At 42.2% G+C, this 21,483-nt stretch overlaps 1 protein-coding gene across 2 annotated transcripts in view; it reads left to right on the top strand.

The window, feature by feature from the left end:
- The window catches only part of LOC100567492 (transcription factor COE1), a 160,633-nt gene that overhangs the window by 56,762 nt on the left and 82,388 nt on the right, over positions 1-21,483 (top strand). For both annotated transcript variants that reach the window (XM_062982246.1, XM_062982247.1), the window contains exons 5-7: positions 95-150; positions 3,018-3,091; positions 11,290-11,358. In XM_062982246.1, coding sequence (XP_062838316.1) covers positions 95-150; positions 3,018-3,091; positions 11,290-11,358 — 199 coding nt within the window. The remainder of the gene's footprint in view (positions 1-94; positions 151-3,017; positions 3,092-11,289; positions 11,359-21,483) is intronic.

Consider the following 21,483-nt stretch of genomic DNA (forward strand, 5'->3'; position numbering starts at 1 on the left):
GTTGTAGTTCTCCAAAGAGTAACTCCCAAATTCATTGCTTTTGCAATTCAAAACATCTCAGTGTTCCTTCTCCTTTTTTTTTGTTTCTCCGCAGGGCTTCGGACGGAGCAAGACCTTTATGTCCGGCTGATTGACTCCATGTCCAAGCAGGTGATGCTGTCCGGTCCTTGGATGGGATGGGATGGGTTAGAATGGGGAGCGTTTTTGCTGTCTTGGTCAGAATGGGGAGGCAAGGAAGTATTTTCTCCAAATGCTTTGGAGGAGCTACAAATACCTGGTGGTGTCATATTTTTTCAGCTGTGTACAGAGCAGCAGCAGAGGAAATAGTAGATTCAGTAACCTGCAAATACTTAAATCCATGAATGCAATCCAGCATCAACTCTTTGAGGTTCCAGACAGATTTTTTTTTGTCTTCCTAACCTTACTTGGAATTCCCTGGAAAGAAGTGCTTATATATTGTAGAATGAATATACCGTGTTTCCCCGAAAATAAGACAGTGTCTTATATTAATTTTTGCTCCCAAAGATTGCTAGGTCTTATTTTCAGGGGATGTCTTATTTTTCCATGAAGAAGAATTCACATTTATTGTTGAACAAAAAATGAACATTTATTATATACTGTACAGTAGTTGAAATCACAAACCAACATAGCCAGACAAACTCTGAATCCTATCAGGAATTTCTTGTTACTATCCTGTTTCCCCTAAAATAAGACATCCCCAGAAAATAAGACCTAGTAGAGGTTTTGCTAAATTGCTAAATATAAGGCCTCCCCCGAAAGTAAGACCTAGCAAAGTTTTTGTTTTGTAGCATGCCCATTGAATAGAACACCAGAGCATGCAGGATTGGTAAAATTACCCACCATAGAGTGTTGTACATGTAAATATTGGTAGTAACAAGAAATTCTTGATAGGATTCACAGTTTGTCTGGTTATGCTGATTTGTGATGACAACTGATGTACAATATATAATAAATGCTCATTTTTTTGTTCAACAATAAATGTGAATTCTTCTTCATGGAAAAATAAGACATCCCCTGAAAATAAGACCTAGCGCATCTTTGGGAGCAAAAATTAATATAAGACACTGTCTTATTTTCGGGGAAACACGGTACCATTATTTCCATGTATAGCTGGTATGTACATTTACCAATCCTGCATGCTCTGGTGTTCTGTTTCGCAGGCGCTGGGCATGCTTCCAAACAAAAATATTGCTAGGTCTTACTTGGCTCAATGCTATAGGATCTTGGGAGTATAGTTTTGCAAGGTCTCCAGCCCTCTCTGTCAAAGAGAGCTTAATCCTTCACCAAACTACAAATCCCAGGATGCCATAGCATTGAGTCATGGCAATTAAAGTGGTGCCAAACTACTTTTGAACTTAGGTGTACCCCTGGTCTCCTCCCATTCAAGTATTTATTTATTTATTTATTTACAGTATTTATATTCCGCCCTTCTTTCTCACCCCGAAGGGGACTCAGGGCGGATTACAATGAACACATATATGGCAAACATTCAATGCCAACAGACAAACAACATTCAGTTTAGACAGACACAGAGGCATTTTTAACTTCTTTCCAGCTTCACGATTCCGGCCACATGGGGAGCTGTTGCTTCACCATCCACTGGTGGCTGTTCTTCCTCATTCTTTTCCTCGTGTTTTGCTGGCAGTTTTTATGGTGTTGTAAATTAGCCTCCCGCATAAAGCGTACCTAAATTTTCCCTACTTGACAGATGCAACTGTCTTTCGGGGCTGCATAGGTCAACAGCAAGCCGGGGCTATTAATGGTTGGAGGCTTAACCCGACCCGGGCTTCGAACTCATGACCTCTTGGTCAGTAGTGATTTATAGCAGCTGGTTACTAGCCAGCTGCGCCACAGCCCGGCCCCTTATGGGTAGATCCCCTTCTACTAAGTATTAAACAGGCTTAGCTTCTGAAATCAGAAAAAGTGTGAATTTTCCTCTTTTACCCTCACCAAAACATCTCTTCTGTTTTTCATGAGACTGTGGAAAAGTTACTTTTGAAAACAACAGCAAAGCTTGGAATAGTTTTTTGGAAGGACCATGGGTCTCAGAATCCTTCAGCTGGCTTGGATACATCTATATGATAGAGTTAATTCAGTTTGATACCATTTTAACTGCTATCAAGTGTTTTTTGGTTTGGTGAGGCATCAGCATTTTTTGGCAGAGAAGGTTCAAGACTTTGTCAAACTACAACACCCAGGATTCCATAGCATTGAGCCATAGTTATTAAAGTGCTACCAAACACAATTCATTCAACAGTGTAGACACATCCCGAGTCTCTTGAAACTTAACGTTTCCCAACTCTGGTTTGGTTCGCTTCCAACCTCGTTCTCATGAGAGAGAACCCCAAGAGAAGCAGCTCCTCTCTTACGAAGAATAGGAAAATGCTTCGTTAAGCTTCACCCTCATTAATCAACACCATTAAACGAGGAGGCGGGCTCTTGTCAGAGGTGTTACTGTGGATCACACATTTAGCCTCTGCCATTTAGCACCAACTTAACACTTAAGGTAAAGGTAAAGGTTTTCCCCTGACGTTAAGTCCAGTCGTGTCCAACTCTGGGGGTTGGTGCTCACCTCTATTTCTAAGCCAAAGAGCCGGTGTTGTCCGTAGACACCTCCAAGGTCATGTGGCCGGCATGACCGCATGGAGCGCTATTAACTTTCTGCTGGAGCCGTACCTATTAATCTACTCACATTTGCATATTTTCAAACTGCTAGGTTGGCAGAAGCTGGGGCTAACAGCGAACGCTCACTCCGCTCCCCGGATTCGAACCTGCAACCTTTCGGTCCACAAGTTCAGCATCTCAGCGCTTTAACACGCTGCACCACTAAGGGCACAGTCCAAATGGTGTCAAAGGGCATTAATTCGTAATTCTAATGAATTTACTTCTTGGTTAGAAAGAAGCCATCTCCTCTTTTTAAAAGTAGTTGAGGACTTGCTTTAATAATGTGGCGCCTAACCTCAAATCTCCTCTTTTCCTTCTTTTCTTTTTTTCAGGCCATCATCTACGAAGGGCAAGACAAAAACCCAGAGATGTGCCGCGTGTTGTTGACGCATGAGATCATGTGCAGGTGAGCCCGGCTTGTCTTCTCCCTTTATCCTCTGTTGTTGGGATTCATTGAGCCTCTTTAGAGCATCTCTGGAGAGAAAAAGACCAAACAAGATCATAAGGCGGTGGAAGATTCCCCTCCGGAGATCCATTTTGTGTCTGCTGGGAGTCAGGATGCAGAGCCCATGCCTCTCCCGAGAGAATGGAGAGCACATCCCGCTTTGGGAATCTCCACTCTTATCTCCAGTCATTGATCAGAGATAAGAGTGGGCACTCTTCGTGCCAGTATCTCAGGAATGGGACAAGTGACTTTCCAGAGAGCTCTGCAAACCACATGAGCATATTTCATGTTTCTCCATTTCTGCAATAATCCTTGGATTGAGGAAGCCATTCTTCGGAGCATGCACAGATCGCAGATTTTCTGTCCAGCAAAATTGGAAAACAGTGTTGTTTTTCTGTTTGTTCCAAAGGGACAATAAGACTGTGCACCAACCATTCAGTGGCTGCTGACATAGGAGAGGACTGTTGAGTCCTGGGGTGCATCTACACAGTGGAATGAATGCAGTTAGACTCTACTTCAACTGCCATAGTGGAATCATGGGAGTTGCAGTTTGCCATGTCTCTTTCACCAAATAGTGCTGGTCCCTTAGGTAAAGGTAATGGTTTTCCCCTGACAGTCGTGTCCAGCTCTGGGGGTTGGTGCCCATTTCCATTTCTAAACGGAAGAGCCGGCATTATTCATAGACACCTCCTAGGTCATGTGGCCACTGGTATGACTGCATGGAGCAGCATTACCTTCCTGCCGGAGCAGTACCTATTGATCTACTCACATTTGCATGTTTTCAAACTGCTAGGTTGGAAGAAGCTGGGGCTAACAGTGGAAGCTCCCCCTGCTCCCCGGATTCAAACTGGCGACCTTTTGGTCAGCAAGTTCAGCAGCTCAGTGGTTTAACCTGCTGCGCCACCGGGGGCTGGTCCCTTACCAAACTATTAAGACTATGGAATCCTGGGAGTTGTAGCTTGGTGAGGCGCACACACTCTTGGGCAGAGATGGTCCAAGACATTGTAACTATACAAACATACGATAGTCTATGTACAAAGAAAATGTGTCCAAATAACATATATTATTAAAGTTCCCCGTACAAAACTCAATTTGGCTGTACCAGACAAAATGAAAAGGAGCAACAGCTCTAACACAAAAGTTATTTAAGTCTGGTATTGGTTCCAATGTATATAGGCTTCAGGGATACAGTCTACAAGGGACTTGGGACTTTATTTGGACTTTACTTTCGAAGACTTTTTTGAGAGCGGTGCTCCATCATTATTTTCTTCATTCCAGTATACAGCAACATGACCAACCATCTATTTAAATTGTTTGGAAGATATTTTCATTGACTGTGTATCCCTGAAGCCTATATACTTTGGAACCAATACCAGACTTGAATAACTTTTGTGTTAGAGCTGTTGCTCCTTTTCATTTTGTCTGGTATGGCCAAATTGAGCTTTGTACGGGGAACTTTAATAATATATGTTATTTGGACACAATTTCTTTGTACATAGACTATCGTATATTTGTATAGATATTTTACAAATATTCTGGGATTTTGTATAGTAGTATAGCCAAGACATTGTAAACCTACAACTCCTGGGATTTCATTGCATTGAGCCATGGCAGTCAAAGTGAAGTCAAACTGCATTAATTCTTCAGTATAGATGCAGGTTTTAAATTCCTGCTTGGACGTAGAAGCCCATTGGATGAGTAGATAAGTCACTCTCTCTCTCTAAACCTCACCTTCTCCAAGCAAGACCCCACAATAGGTTTGCTTTGGGGTGGCCATAAAGTCAGAAAGATTGGATGGTACACAACAATATACTACAACAGTCATGGTTATGGAACAATGGATTCAAATTGCAGGAAAAGAGAGTTCATCTTAACATGAGGAAGAACTCCTTGACAGTAAGAGGAGTTCAACAGTAGGATATTCTTCTGCCTGGGAGTTTGGTGACATCTCCTTCTCTGGAGGTTTTCAAGCAGAGGCTGGATGTCCATCTGTCAGGAGGAATTGGATTGTGTCTTTCTGCTTGGCAAAAAGAAGTTGGGCTGGATGGTCCTTGGGGCTTTCTTCCAACTCAGATTCTATGATAGCAACCGCATCCTTGCCTTGGTGAACCATTTGACATCCAAAGACTTGGGTCGGTCTGTTGAACTTCAGGTTGTGGAGCCTTCCCTCCGGTCTCCTCCAGATCCCTGGCGCCCCATTAACACCTGCCTTGTTTACCGTCTCGGTGTTTGTGCCAATTAACCCGTCAGCCTCAGAGCCAACTTTCATGGCTAATTGATCTCCAGGAGCCTGGCTAACGATCCTGGGGGCTCGGGGAATAGGAAGCCAGGCTTGGAGGGGCATCGTGGGGAGGAGCGCAACCAGGTTCCCGTGCCCTATGTTTTTGTTTATGCCAGTCCCCCGTTGGGAGAGGGGTGAATTTAGAGCTCGCGGTTGTTTATCCGATTACTTATTAATTATATTTCAACGCAAGCGGTGGCACCTGGGAGACGGATGAAAAGTTGAGGTTGCAGAGAGGTCTCGGGCGAAGGAGGAGGAGGCAATGGCAACCCAAAGCAAGAGTCCCAGATCTTGTATTTTCTACAAGATTTGTATTCTCTTGTCTGCCTTGGAAAAAATATGTGCACATGTGGGTCTTTATTCTCCATTTACTGATCTGTAGTGATTTTTTTAATTTGTCGCACCTCAGGCTAGTTTCACCTTGCTATATACACCAAGCTGCACGCAGGTTGAAGTCTTTTGTAGTTTATTAGGAAATAGAAAATAAATAGTTCTTTAAAAGCAAAAGTAAAGTTCCAAAAGATTGTTACAAAACAAGGCTTCAAAGAATAACCCAAGAGATCATAAGGAATAAACAAGGTCCCATTAGAGCATGACAAAGTCCCATTAACATGAGCACACAAAGGCTGCAAGATAATCGAGGAAAATGAGAGCTTGCTTCTTGACTTGAGCGAGACATTGCTTTGACAAAGGTTTGTCTCCCAACACACTGTTTTAATACCCTTTGCAAAGCATGAAAGCATTTCTTTGGCCTCTGACCTCCTTCTTGTTTGCTATTCCCACACTTCTCCGAACCCTGAATTCCAAATGGCCAGCTCGATCTAGAGATTCCATTCCATCAAGGCCAGCCTGCTCGTTAGTGTCTGTCTGCATGCTATCAGGCTGAGAACTGTCCTCCTTTTCTGAGTCAATTTGCACCTGGCTAGTTTCAGTATCATCAACACCGTTCCCTGCTGTGGGAAAGACTCCCTGTTCCTCATCTTCTACAACAGGGACACTCTGAACCTGAATCCCATAAATCCCCATCAGAGTCACTCTGAGGTTCCAGCTGAGCCACAACAAAATTATTATTCAAATGGTGAACTGCAACTTGCAGTAGATGTTCGATGCATGATGCATCAGACATCCTGTGCCATCATCGCAAAGGTTTTGACCTTTTGGTCTCAAATTGAATTTCAACAGGGGGAAATGTAGGGTACCACACTAAGGCTGGATCTACACTGCCATATAATCCAGATTATCTGCTTTAAACTGGATTATTTAGCAGTGTAGACTGGACATGGGCAAACGTTGGCCCTCCAAGTGTTTTGGACTTCAACTCCCACAATTCCTGGTCTCAGGCCCCTTCCTTTTCCCCCTCAGCCGCTTAAGCGGCTGAGGGGGAAAAGGAAAGGGCCTGAGGCCAGGAATTGTGGGAGTTGAAGTCCAAAACACCTGGAAAACCAATGTTTGCCCATGCCTCGTGTAGACTCATATAATCTAGTTCTAAGCAGATCATGTGGATTATCTGCTTTTGTAAGGCAATTATCTCTAAGGGTTCTGGCTCAGGAGGCAATCAGGCAGAAAACGCAGTCTCGTGAGAGTACAAAAGCAAAGTATTTATTTTCATCATAGCTATGATAAAGCAAACAGCCGTACACACACAAAGGTCTGTATATGCAAATGGCCTCTGCAAAGTTAACAAAGTTAACAAAGATTATATACCTAGGCTTATCTAAAATTGACCAGTTGCTGATGGTCTTCTTCACCTCCCCACCTATCTTGACATAGGTGGTATCTGTGACCTAACTTGTTTACTCTGAGATAGCTTCTCTTCTTGGAACTTTCTGGAGAAAGGCACCAACCAGCTCAAAAGGGAGGGGCACAGGTCCTTTGTTACACATACTGCTTTGGTTCATGCAAAATGTTTACATTGTCTATATAAAAAGGCTAATAAGATATATGCAAAGGCAAAGCTATATATGCAAAAGTTTACTATTTTCTGGCTTATGGTCCCGTCACTTTGATAATCTGAATTGTATGGCAGTTGTTGCACCTCAGGATAACTTCACCTTGCTGTATACACCAAACTGCATCCAAGTTGAAGTCTTTTTAGTTTATTAGAAAATAGAAGATAAAAAGTTCTTTTTAAAAAAGCAAAAGTAAAGTTCCAAAAGATCGTTACAAAATAAAGCCTTAGAGCATGATTCAAGAAATCACCTGAAATAAACCAAGTCCCAATAGAGCATGACAAAGTCCCAAGAACATGAACACATAGGCTGCAAGATAATCCAGGAAAACGAGAACTTGCTTCTTGGTTGAACGAAAGTTGCTTTGACAAAGGTTTGTCTCCAAACACATTGCTTTAATACCCTTTGCAAAGCATGAAAGCATTTCTCTGGCCTCTAACCTCCCTTTTGTTTGCAATTCTCATACTCCTCCAAACCCTGAATTCCAAACGGTCAGCTCAATCTAGGGAACCTGTTTCATCAAGGTCAGCCTGCTGAGCCTCATTATCAGACTGAGAACTGTCCTCCTTTTCCAAGTCCATTTGCACCTGGCTAGTTTCAGTATCATCAACATCATTACTTGCTGTGGGAAAATGAACTTGCACTCCCTGTTCCTCATCTTCTACAACAGAGACATTTTGAACCTGATTTTGAACCTGAATCCCATCATCCTCACCAGAGTCAATCTTAGGTTCCAGCTGAGTCACAACAGCAGTATAGAAGGAGCCATATACAAAGGGAAGACCTGTTCCCATATGCAAATTGTCCCTTGAGGATTCTACATTTGTGCAATATATGCCCGGATCATCTTTATGGCAAATACGGGGAAAGTTCATTTTGGGGAGGAGAAGGGAATGCATCCCTTTGTGTGTGAGAGTGTGTTTTCTGGAAGGGAGTGAATGACTCCATGCAATATTTTGGGGGAAAGCCCACTGAGGACGGTGATTTCACTAGAACATCCCTGAGCCAAAAAATTCCCGGGTTGAAATGTCTTCTTCTTTAACCTTCTGAGCTGTTTCTGTGGAATTTAGGTGGGGCAGACTTTCTCTCTGACAATCGGATCCAGTTTTAATATCAAGAGGCCTTGGGGAGTGGGGGGGGGGATGTTGCTATATTGTGAAGGAATTCTCTTGCAGAAGTGGATGTTTGTTGGTTTAGCAACAAAAATATGTGGTTCTTCAAACACTTTTAACCAGCAGAGTCAATGGTGAAGGATGATCCTAGAATCATAGAATCCTAGAGTTGGGAGAGACCTGGTTGGCCATTTATTTCAACCCCATCCTGCCAAGAAGCAGGAAATCGCATTCAAAGCACCCCCGACAGATGGCCATCCAGCCTCTGCTTAAAAGCCTCCAAGGAAGGAGACTCCACCACAGTCCAGGGGAGAGAGTTCCACTGCCGAACAGCCCGAACAGTGAGGAAGTTCTTCCTGATGTTCAGGTGGAATCTCCTTTCCTGTAGTTTGAAGTCATTGCTCCACGTCCTAGTCTCCAGGGCAGCAGAAAACAAGCTCGCTCCCTCCTCCTCCCTCCCTCCTCACCTCTTGATCCATGGCCCTCATCATGTCTCCTCTCAGCCTTCTCTCGGGCTCGGGCTGTGGTGCAGGCTGGAGAGCAGCTGCAATGAATCACTGCAATGAATCACTCTGACTAGGAGGTCATGAGTTCGAGGCCCGTTCGGAGCCTATGTTTGTTTGTCTTTGTTCTATGTTAAAAGGCATTGAATGTTTGCCTATATGTGTAATGTGATCCGCCCTGAGTCCCCTTCAGGGTGAGAAAGAAGGGCGGAATATAAATGCTGTAAATAAATAAATAAATAAATAATTCTCTTCTGCAGGCTAAACATGCCCAGCTCTTTCAGCCACTCCTCATAGGGCTTGTTCTCCAGACCCTTGAACCTTTGTGTTGCCCTCTTCCTCTGGACACATTTCAGCTTAGAGTCAACATCTCCTTTCAATTGTGGTGCCCAGAATGGGACACAGTGTGATTCCAGGTCTGGTCTGACCAAGGCAGAATAGAATAAAGGGGGAGCGTGATTTCCCCAGATCTAGACATGGATGGGAGCTATTGTCAAAAAATAAGTGGAGGGCAACTTGATTCCAGATTCTCTACTGTTCTGATCTGGAGATTAGAATTAATCTAGATCAGATGGGTTGGGAAGAAGGAGAAGGAGAAGGAGAAGGAGAGAGGCACCACCACAACAGGTATCCCACTCCATCGGTCTAGAAACATTTGCACTTTGTTCTTGGCCCTAAGCACTTTAGAACTAAATTTTTGCACTTTAGTTCAAGTGGCCCCTCCATGCTATCCCCTCCTCCAACCTGGCTGATCCATTATTCTATTTTATTTTAATCTGATTTTAGTTGTTAACTGAGTTTTGATGGTCTGTTGCATTGTTTTACTTAAGGTAACTGTTTGTATAATTGTCGATTTTACTGTATTTTTATTGTAACATGTTTTAACTGTTCTACCTGTTTGTATTTTCGGGCTTTTGTCCCATGTTAGCCGCCCCGAGTCCCAGCCGGGAGATGGAGGCGGGATAGAAAAATAAAGTTACTTACTTACTAGGCATGTCCGATCAATGAAAAAAAGTTTCAATTCTCGTTTTTAAAGTAGGGGGCGCTGGCGCTTCGATATAGAAAGTATTTCTGATTTTTTCACCCAAAAATTTCGGATATTTCCGAAAATTTGTAATGATTCTAAATGTTTCTAAAATGGCGGACGCGCATGCGCAATTGCTACACACCGGCATTGTATGGCAATCTTCCATGTGGACGCAGAGGATGTTAGCTCCCACCTTTGTGTCCATCGTGGAAGCTTCTGATTGGCCGGGGAGCAGCAGCCATGTTAGGCTGTGCTAAGCTCCCATTCAAGGTAGGTTGCAGAAACAATTTTTTAAAAAATATTTTTTAAAATATATTTTAAAAATTTGGGGGGGGGGGGAATTAACGAAACATTAAGAGACAATTAGAGAATGGGCCAATAATGGTTCGAATTACATTGCTGGTTGTGTTGTGAGACAATGTCTCGGAATGCGTATCAAAAAGTGAGAACAATCCAAAATAATTCCGATGTACGATTCAAAACGATTTTTTTGGACATGTCTATTACTTACTGTCTTTGTTCCTGAGTCATACATGTCATTTCCTAATTGGTTCTATCATAAAAACATGGAAAAGGTTTATTAAACCGCAAAAAACTTTGTTTCTGCAGAAGGGATGTCCTGCAGCACATTTTGCTATAGTTTTTCAGTGACTCTCATCTCGAGTCTCAACCAATTCAATATAGTTTGTGCCATAAAAATGAAGTTTCTGGAGTATGACAACTACATTCGAAGTAAGGATTACGCAACTAAACAGGAAATAATACTTCCAAACCAGGAACAGATATTTTTTCCCCAAATTTTATTACATAGTGTGCCTGTATTTCCTCCCATCTGTTTTGTGAACCACTTTGCACCTTATATTGGGGAAAAAGCATGGGCTTTATTGATCAAACAGGCGTAAGAGACAAGTGACTTTTCGCCAACATCTCAACACAGAATGAAGCCATTACTTCCCAAAAGTCGTCGTATATACATGGGAACAAATTGCTGCTTAAAAGTAATTCTCTGTAGTGTCTAGAAATAATACACTTTGAAACCACTTTCATGACTCAATGCTGTAGAATGATGGGAGTTGTAATTTAGGGAAAAACCAGCAATCTTAATCAGAGAAGGCAGAAGACCTTGTCAAACTAAAACTCCTGGGATGCCATAGCATTCAGCCATGGCAGTTAAAGTGTTGTCAAACAGCATCCATTCTGCAGTGTAGGTGCATCTTTGATTCTGGGGCCAGGTTTGGGTCAGAAGTTTGTGTCCATTCCTGATTTCCCCCTTTGTTTTCTTTCCAGCCGCTGTTGCGATAAGAAAAGCTGCGGGAACCGCAACGAGACGCCCTCCGACCCGGTCATCATCGACAGGTAAGAAACACCTTGTGGTTTCATTTATTGCTAAAACCATGGGTTTGTTTATTGCCAAAATTGCAGTGCAAACAAAGAGATTTTCCTCTTGAGCTGATGTTCCTGGCATCTTGAACTCTGAATTTCAGCTTGGAAGGGAAACCTTTTGCCTAGACTGCAAATCCCAGAATTCCCAGCCAGTATAATAATGGGATTTGTAGTCTTTAAAAAGGAAACTGTCCTCCGCTTTTGCATTTATTCCGTGGAAAAGGACATGCTTTATGTGGCAAAGCCAACACAGCAGTATCTAGGGCTGGATCTACACTGCCATATAATCCAGTTTCTGAATCCAGGTTATCTGCTTTGAACTGGATTATATGGATACATGGCTATTACCATTTTGATGCACTTTATTTTATTCCCACAGTTAGAAATAATCTCAACATCTACCTCATACCAAGTCTCCTATCTATTGCAGCACTTTGGTTCCTATTCCATTCTCTAGTTTACATCCTCCACTCCACTTTCACTCAGGTTTTTAGATTATTTCTAGCTGATGACTGTGTTTTTAATGGTTAATATGTAAATTGTATTTTATATGATGTGTTTTTATTTTCTACCGAGTGTTATTGTCTGGGCTTGGCCCCATTTAAGCTGCTTCGAGTCCCCTTGGGGAGATGAAGGCAGGGTATAAAAATAAAGTTGTTGTTGTTGTTATAACCTGGGCTGGATCTGCACTGCCCTATAGCCCTGGATCTGATCCCTTATTATCTGCTTATTCCAGATTATCTGGCAGTAGAGGCTCATATAGTCCAATTCAAAGCAGATAATTTGAGATCCGATCCTGGAATATACAGCAGTGTAGACCCAGCCTTGGATTCAGAAAATGGAATATATGGGAGTGTAGATGGGGCTGATAGAGTCACTGATAGATTCCATATATATAGGTGATTCTATAGACCAAGCATGGGCAAACTTGGGCCCTCCAGGTGTTTTGGACTTCAACTCCCACAGTTCCTAACAGCCTACCGGCTGTTAGGAATTGTGGGTGTTGAAGTCCAAAACACCTGGAGGACTGGAGTTTGCCCATGCCTGCTCTATAGACTCTATATGGAGTTTTTAGGGATTCCTCATCTTCAGAAGAGGATGGGGAGCAAGAAAGTGTTCGTGAGTCAGAGGGGCAGTCCGAATCTGAGGAGGAGATTTTGCAAGTACCCACATTTCAGGAGAGGTGAAAGGAAACAGAACAGAGTCGTTGTTCAGCAAGAATAGCTGCCAGAAATGCAGCTGAGTAATTGGGAACTGCCCTAGCAGCTGTGAGGGAACTCAGGGCTATGAAAAAAGAAGCAGGTGCAGGCAGCTCTTGCTGGTAACAAACTGACTCTAATGCCTAAGCCTTTGCTCCCCTTGTGCCTGCTTCGAGTCTGCATCTGGGAAACTGCTCCTAAGGATTTATTGCTGTTTCTTTGTCTGAAGTAAGACTGCTACTTGGTTTGTGAATTTATTAGAGACTTAAGAAATGTGTTTGCCCTCAGACTACTTTGCTTTCATTTGCATTATACCACTGAGTGTGCTGTTCTTTATGTTTTGCTGAAGTAAAGCAGTTTTCTTTTACTTACCACATTGTTTTAAGGCTGTTCTTGAAAGGACAGGAGAACAAATGGGAATACTCAATATAACAATGCAAATGGTGGGCTGGATCTGGCCTGCGAACCCTGAGTTTGACACATGTGTCTTAGTGTATCGACTTCATGGGTTCCACCCATGGTTCGGTGGCATGTCTCTACTGTTGTCTTATTGTGAAAAATAGACCTCACCTCTACCTTCGTGCTTCCTTTCTTGGGTTTTCTTATGAAGTACAAAGACAAGTATCCACTATTACAGTAACACAGAAATCATTAAACCTAAATTTAGTATCAACACATCAATATGAAAACAGATACAAAAGGAGTTGTTAAACAATCAAAGAACTGTTACATTCACAGTGTTACTGTCATAGTGGATACTTGTCTTTGTAGTTCCAGGGAACCCATTTTCTTTCTTTTTTGGTTTTCTTATGAAGGCCAGTGTGCAACGTGGTCAGAAATGTTGCTCTCAGCAGCTGGTTGTAGTATCATGACACAACTATGTAGAAGTGTTGCGCAGAGAAGCCAGAAATAATAGGGAAAGAGACCACGTTGTTCCTAAATTTGGCAACCTGGTGGATAGTTTTATTGATAGCATGGATAGCCAAAAAGAGAAATAAATGGGTCCTAGGGCAACGTGGTCGGATTGTGCATGAGATAATATTTCTGGCTTGTGCCTGCGATTGTGAAAGCTGAAGAAGGCCTTCAGGAGAAAGAAAGGTCAACTCACTTGAAAAAAGTGGACTTGGAAGAGAAGCTTCTGGAGATATCACCCCCTGCCAAAAAAAGACAGATAAGACTGAGAGTAAATCAAACATGAATTCTCACTAGAAACCAAAATGACTAAACCAGGGCTGTCATCCTGAGACAACATGACTCACTAGAAATGACGATATTGCTGGGCAATGTTGGAGGCAGCCGAGAAAGAGGAAGATTGCATTACAGATGGGATGACTCAGTGGAAGACGTCTTGGCTCTTAGTCTGCAGAACCTGAGATTTCTCAGAAATCTGTCATCCGTAGGGTCTCCGTATGGCCAGATGATAGAGTTGGAAGAGACCCCAAGGGCCATCCAGTCTGACCGTATTCTGTTGTGCAGGAAGGCACAAGCAAAGCCTTCTGGCAGATGTACATCCAGCCTCTCCTTAGAAACTTCCAAAGAAGAAGACTCCACTGGACTATGATCGAACGGTTCTTACAATCAGAAATTCTTTCTAATGTTCCAGTGAAATCTATTTTCCTGCCATTTGGACTCAAGGTTTCAGGACTGATGACTTGAAGGTTGGGTTGCTGACCTGAAGGTTCCTGGTTCAAATCCAACCCGGGGAGAGTGTGGATGAGCTCCCTCTGTCAGCTCCAGCTCCATGCGGGGACATGAGAGAAGCGAGAGAAGCCTCCCACAAGGATGGTAAAAACATCAAAACATCCGGGTATCCCCTGGGCAACGTCCTTGCAGACGGCCAATTCTCTCACACCAGAAGCAACTTGCAGTTTCTCAAGTCGCTCCTGATGTGGAAAAAAAAAAAAAACCTCAAGGCTCCATTGAGTCCTAGTATCTGGAGGAAGCTTCTGCCATCCTCAATGGGACATCCTTCCAAATACTTAAACATAACCTTTCATTCTCCAAGCTAAACGTCTCCAGTTCCCTAAGCCGCTCATGGGTTTTCATGGTTTCCAGACCTTGGACCATTTTGGTGGCCCTTCTCTGGACACCTTCCAGTTTGTCAGTGTCCTCCTTGAATTTTGATGCCCAGAACTGGACACAGTTTTATCCAAGATGATCAAAGCAGAATAGAAGGTCCTTGATCTTGGATCTAATAGTCACTTTTCATTGGCTTTCTTTATCCGTAACAATAATAATGACCTCTTACTAGAAGCTAAAGGGGCTGAATACAAAAGTATTGTTTTCCTTTGGACATATTCTGGAACACTTTGGAAAAGACAGTAATGCTAGGAAAAAGTGGAAGGTAAAGAAAGACTCGGTAAAGAAAGCCATGGCCCTGAGTTAGCAAGACCTGGTAAAGTTGAAGACTTTCGCGGCCGGAATCACTGGGTTGCTGTGAGTTTTCAGGGCATGTCCCAGCAGCATTCTCTCCTGACGTTTCGCCTGCATCTGTGGCTCATGGCATCTTCAGAGGTTCTGTTGGTAGTGTATATATAACTGTGGAATGATGTCCAGGGTGACGAAAAGAACCCTTGTCAGTTTAAAGCAAGTGGGAATGTTGCAATGAGCAAGATTGAGTTAGCATTTCAGTAGTCATGAAGTTTGAAAAGTCAATCAGTGAAGGTATCTGCATAGAGGCAGTCTGGCTGCTGTTGCTTGGAGGCATCCTCTGTTTGGGATGTCTTCACTGGCACTTGATTGTTTGCTGTCTGGAGTTCCCCTGTTTCTGAGTGGTGTTCTTTATTTACTGTTTTGTTTTGTTTTTAATACTGGTAATCAGATTTAGTTCATTTTCATGGTTTCCTCCTTTCTGTTTCCTCCAAATGCTATTCAAGCTTGACATTACCGCTCTACTTTGGTCACTCTTTGACCACATAACCAACCCACACTGTGAACTCTAGTTGGCTGTTATAAATTCATGTGGATGTTTGTTTGGATTTGATGTTTTTATATAATTTTTTTTGACTACATGTAGTTTAATTTAGTGATGTTAGGTTTAATTTACTGATGTTAGACTTTAAATTGATGTCAGGTTTTAATGTTATTTTTATATGCGGGGTTTCTCTGGGATTTTTATGTCAGTATTTGTTTGTTTACTGAGGCATTGAATGTTTGCCATTGTATGTTGGAATCTGCCCTGAGTCCCATTGGGGAGATAGGGCGGAATACAAATAAAGTTGTTGTTATAATTATTATTATTATTATTATTATTATTATTATTATTATTATTATTATTGACACAACGACATAGTCTGACACAGCAAACAAGATAGATATGCTGGATTTCGTATCACAAGTCGAACACTTCCCAAGTGTCTAGGACTGTGTGATGTATTTTCGGATGATGCGTGCAGATCCCAGCAGGGTGGCCTTTTGCAGTTGGCAGATTGTGATTTTCTCAATGTGTATTGTTTCCAAATGCTGGCTGAGATCTTTTGGCACAGCACCCAGTGTGCCCATCACCACCGGGACCACCTGCACTGGTTTCTGCCAGTCTTTGAAGTTCAATCTTGAGGTCCTGATAGCGGCTGAGTTTTTCCTGTTGTTTTTCGTCAATGCGACTGTCACCTGGGATGGCGACATCAATGATCCAAACCTTGTTCTTTTCCACAACTGTGATGTCTGGTGTGTTGTGTTCCAGAACTTTGTCAGTCTGGATTCGGAAGTCCCACAGTATCTTTGCGTGCTCATTTTCCAATACTTTTGCAGGTTTGTGATCCCACCAGTTCTTTGCTGCTGGGAGGTGGTACTTGAGGCATAAGTTCCAATGAATCATTTGGGCCACATGGTTATGCCTCTGTTTGTAGACTGTCTGTGCGATTTTCTTACAGCAGCTGAGACTATGATCCATGGTTTGTCGGTTTCCTTGCACAGTCTGCATTTTGGGTCATCAGCTGATTTTTCGATCTTGGCCTTAATTGCCTTTGTTCTGATGGCTATTGCAACATTCATACTTGCATTAAATGGACAAGGATTCTTTTTCCCACCCTGGACATTATTCCACAGAGATAGATAGATAGATAGATAGATAGATAGATAGATAGATAGATAGATAGATAGATAGATAGATAGACACATACACACAGCATTTGCTTCACTGCCAAATGGAACCTCTGAGGATGCCAGCCACAGATGCAGGTAAAACGTTAGGAGAGAACGCTGCTGGAACATGGCCATACAGCCCGAAAAACTCACAGCGACCCAAAGCTGGCAATATCAGCAACCCTTGGAAACCTCTGATTCATAGATTTGCCATAAGTCAAAGCTGATTTATCGGCAAATAGCAACAAAGAGTGGGCTGTTTGTGGTCAATGGAGAGTCAAAGCATGGATAAATGGCATTGACTTGAGAGCATTGATAGCGCATGACACATTTTCAGGTTCTGTCCTCCATATCTGGTGCATGGCAGTGATGCGTCACATGCCAAAGATTTGATTTGCACACTTTTAAAAAAATTTGGTCTTGGAATTTGGATTGTTTTTGGCCCGCATGCGAAGAAATACCAAAATCCCAGCAACCAAGGGAGGAAATGTTCCTCTGACATGACCCTCTCCTTTGGTCACTCTTTTGCAATGTATGTGATGCAATGTATCTCCCTCGGCCAGACAATGGGCCGATGGGATGAAAGAGGGGCTCCTTTTCGGGCGCATCTCGGTGACGCTTGGGGTGCCGTGATAACACACTGACATTTCTCGGGCTTTTGTCCGCCGTGATGGTATCTCCGCCACCGGGTGCCTTGGGAAGTTCTGCCTGTCAGTCATCCCTCCCCGGCGGCCGGCAGCAAAGAATAGGGATTGACAAGATTAGGAAGAGAAGAATCGAACCTATTAAGGTCTGTCTGGTCAGAGAGCATTGTGAGCGGTGATCTTTCCACGTCTCCTTCAGCTGGGACTCAGGCCCACACCCAAAGACACACAAACACACAGAAATACAAGGAGGCACCCTTTCTGCCCCGGGTGAAAACAGTGACAAATACAGACTTACAAATGACTCCGAGTTAAGAACAAGGCTTAGACCACAGGAAGTGAGTGAAATCTACGTTTAAGAAGGGGAATTCACTCCTGGAAGAGTTATTATCATGGGGAAAAGATGTCTCAACCAAAGCTTTTTCTCCAGTCCTTGTTTCCACAACTAGACAAAATTTTCAGAATCCAGTTCTCACAGGGACAGAAAGTGAGTATGTGTATATAAAAAAAGGATATGTAAAATTTTGATGATATATTTCAATTTTTTAAAAAGGTTAAAAAATACATGTCTATTTGGAGACCTGTGCCAGCTTTACATTAATCACATTAATAATAATAATAATAATAATAATAATAATAATAAATGCAAATGCAATTAAGGCCAAGATCGAAAAATCAGCTGATGACCCAAAATGCAGATTGTGCAAGGAAACCGACGAAACAGGAAAAGTAGTTCAATATGCAGTAATGTTATGTTGTAATTACTGTATTTACGAATTTAGCACCAAAATATCACGATGTATTGAAAATATTGACTACAAAAATGGCTTGGATTATCCAGAGGCTTGGATAAGCGAGACTCTACTGTACTTGTATTTGCATATACCTACATAACGAAGTGTCTTGGAGATTAGGCTCAAGTTTAAACACAAAATTCACTTACCTTTCCTATACACCTTATACACATAGACTGGCGGTAACCTATACACAATATTTTTAATAATTTTGTGCCCTAAGCAAAGTTTTAGTACATCAAACCCTCAGAAAGCATAAGGCGTCACTATCTCAATCCCCCTTCAGATTTTGGACATTTTCTTTGGAATTACAAATAAGGGAGATGGTAAACCTGAATGTGAGGTTGGGTCTTTGTGCCCTTCTCCCCTCCATCCCTCTTTCTCCCTCTTTCTTTCCCCCTTTCCCATTCCCTCTTTCCCGTGCAACGCCCGGCCCCTCTGGTTTAGAGAGCCCGTTAAGTGCCCTATCAACATGTTAATCAAATTACTTAGGAGCTAAAATTGACGCTTTTCATTAATTATACAAGATTATTCTAATTGCAAATTCAAATTTATGCGCTCGGAACAGAAGGTGTTCGGCAGCGTCGCTGGGAATTTGCATATTAAATGGGGAGAGTTGTGCATTATGGATGCTAATGTATGCACATTGTCTTTATTTTTAACTTCCCCGGGATCGCGGTGCGCCGCTGCCGCTGAAGGAGGTGAAGGAGTCCGACGTCTGTTTATTATTATTATTATTATTATTATTATTTTATCTTAGTCCGGGACGGAGGGCAGGGGGCATGCCAAAATTGGGGGGCAACAAGAAGGGAATATTGGCTCCTTGTCAGTCTTGCTAAAAGGGACACGGACCTTTTTCCCCTCCACTATCACTCCCTCTCTCTCGGAGATATATCTATATCTGTCTTTCCTCCTCCCTTCTTCATTCCTTCCTTTTCTTGATTACCACCTGCAAGGAGAGCAGGAACTACAGCCAACCTGAGTTTTGAGTCTCTTGTTTGCTGAGATTGTCTCTCTCCTGTGATGATTAACCTCCAAAGGTTCTTTCTGCAAATAAGAGAGGTTCTCTTATTTGTAAAATCGCCGTTTTCCTTGTGATGCTCCAGGTAGTGCCCAAGGCTTAGTTCGGAACCAAAATGTGAGCATGTTGTAGAACATCTGTATGATCTTGCGGAGATGTGTCAAAGGTCTGGACCCCATTGTTGCTGCCATCTATATATATAAAAGAGTGATGGCATCATGGCAACCAACAAAACAACAAAACTACAGGCCCCCCAACCTCAAAATTTGACAACACAACCCATTATTCACGGCTCTAGGTTGATACAACAAAAAGAAAAGAAAAATAAAGTCCTAATTAGAGGGAGAGGAATAATAGTTTTTATCCAATTGCTGCCAGTTAGAAGGCTAAGCTCCGCCCACTTGGTCTCCTAGCAACCTACTCAGCCCAGGGGACAGGCACAGTTAGGCCTCACTTAGGCCTCTTCCACAGATTATCTAATTTGCACTGGATTATATGGCAGTGTAGACTCAAGGCCCTTCCACATCTATATAACCCATTTAGAATCTTATATTATCTGCTTTGAACTGGATTATCTTCTCCACACTGCCATATAATCCACTTCAGTGCGCATACTAAACATAAAGACAACCATACAACAGACATTCAATACCACCACTACCTCAACAATTTCTCACCAACACCACCAGACAACGCAACAGCAACGCGTGGCCGGGCACAGCTAGTTTTATATAAGGGACCTCCTTTTACTACTCCCATTGCATATAATGGGACTTAACCATCCATGAAATGTTCGGTATCCATGGGGAGTCCTGGGAAAAAAACTCCAGTGGATATTGCACTATGTGCCAAAATTCAGAAATCTTGTCCCAAGCATTTCGGATAAGGAGTACTCAACTTGTGCTATGATTCCACTTCAGGCACCAAAGTCATCCTATGTTATCCCAGCAATCAAAGTTTTAGGGAAGTTTAATCTCTCTATATAAAAATGTAATGTGCATAATTCCCATGGAGTAAACAGCAAAACCACTGGACCAAATCACACCAAATTTCGCCACAAAAGACATTGTCATCCAATCTATGTCTTTTTTTTTTTTAAATCATTTTATTTATTTATTTATACTTAAAACTTATACATTCTTTAACAAATTTGCAATACAGAGTTATGTATATCAAGCTCATATAGTATTTTCACTCTCTATACTACATACTCATATTATTTACCTTTTATTACCCCTCACCTAGTGCTATCCCTTCACCCCAGACCAGCCAATTACAATATTTATTTCCAAAATTCCATTGTTTCTTTTACAGGTTTTTTCCCCTTACCTTCTACATATACAAACTCTATAAATTTTCCCCATATCTTCCCAAAATCATCCTTTTTTAATAACCCTCTTTTAATTTTAATCTTACATGTCAATTTATCATTTATCGCAATATCCCAAATCTCCTTATACCATTCTTCCAATTGGCACTCCTCACTTCCTTTCCATTTTTTGGCTATTAACAATCTTGCTGCTGTTACCAAGTTGGCGATTAGTTCCTTTAACTCTTTTGATATTTGAATATTATCCATAAATGACAACAGTGCTATTTCAGGCATTCCTATTATTTCTGTTTTGGTGATTCCCTTTATTTCTTTAAAAACGTTCTCCAAAATTTTTTGAACATATATACAGGACCACCACATATGCATCCAATCTATGTCTTTCCATCAAAAAACCCTATAAAATTAGGTCCAAATTACAGGAAAAAACCTGAAACCAAAAATTACTAACCAGAGCAGAGCTCCCCCGGGGAAACTTGGTGACATTAGGAAGGTGGGTGAGGCTTCAACGCATGGCTGAGCTCAGCTAGACATATTCCAGGCAGGAAACAACCAGAGCCAGCTAACACCTCCCAACAAAGCATTCCCCCCTCAGAGTCATTATTATTGTTATTATTATTATTGGGTTCCTGAGAACCATCAAAATGAACAAAACCTGGCAGACACCATTTTAAAACTACAATCTGGACAGTAAATAAAGAACAACACTCTGAAAATAAGGGTATTCCAGACAGGAAACAACCAGAGCCAGCTAACACCTCCCTACAAAGGATTCCCCCAGAGAGGAAACAACCATGCTTTGAAGCTGCAAGGCCATACAGTCTAATCAAGGTGACTAATTACAACATTCATACTTGCCTCCACAAACAAAAACCCACTTAGGACGACGCCACAGCAACACGTAGCCGGGCACAGCTAGTTATAATTATAATAATCAAAGTTTAGGGAGCTTTAATTATACTTTCCAGAAGGCCAATGTGGCATAGTGGTTTGGGTGCTGTCCTTTTCGGGGTGGCCACTGAAGCCA

Source organism: Anolis carolinensis, chromosome 5, assembly GCF_035594765.1.
Source record: "Anolis carolinensis isolate JA03-04 chromosome 5, rAnoCar3.1.pri, whole genome shotgun sequence".
Taxonomy (NCBI): domain Eukaryota; kingdom Metazoa; phylum Chordata; class Lepidosauria; order Squamata; family Dactyloidae; genus Anolis; species Anolis carolinensis.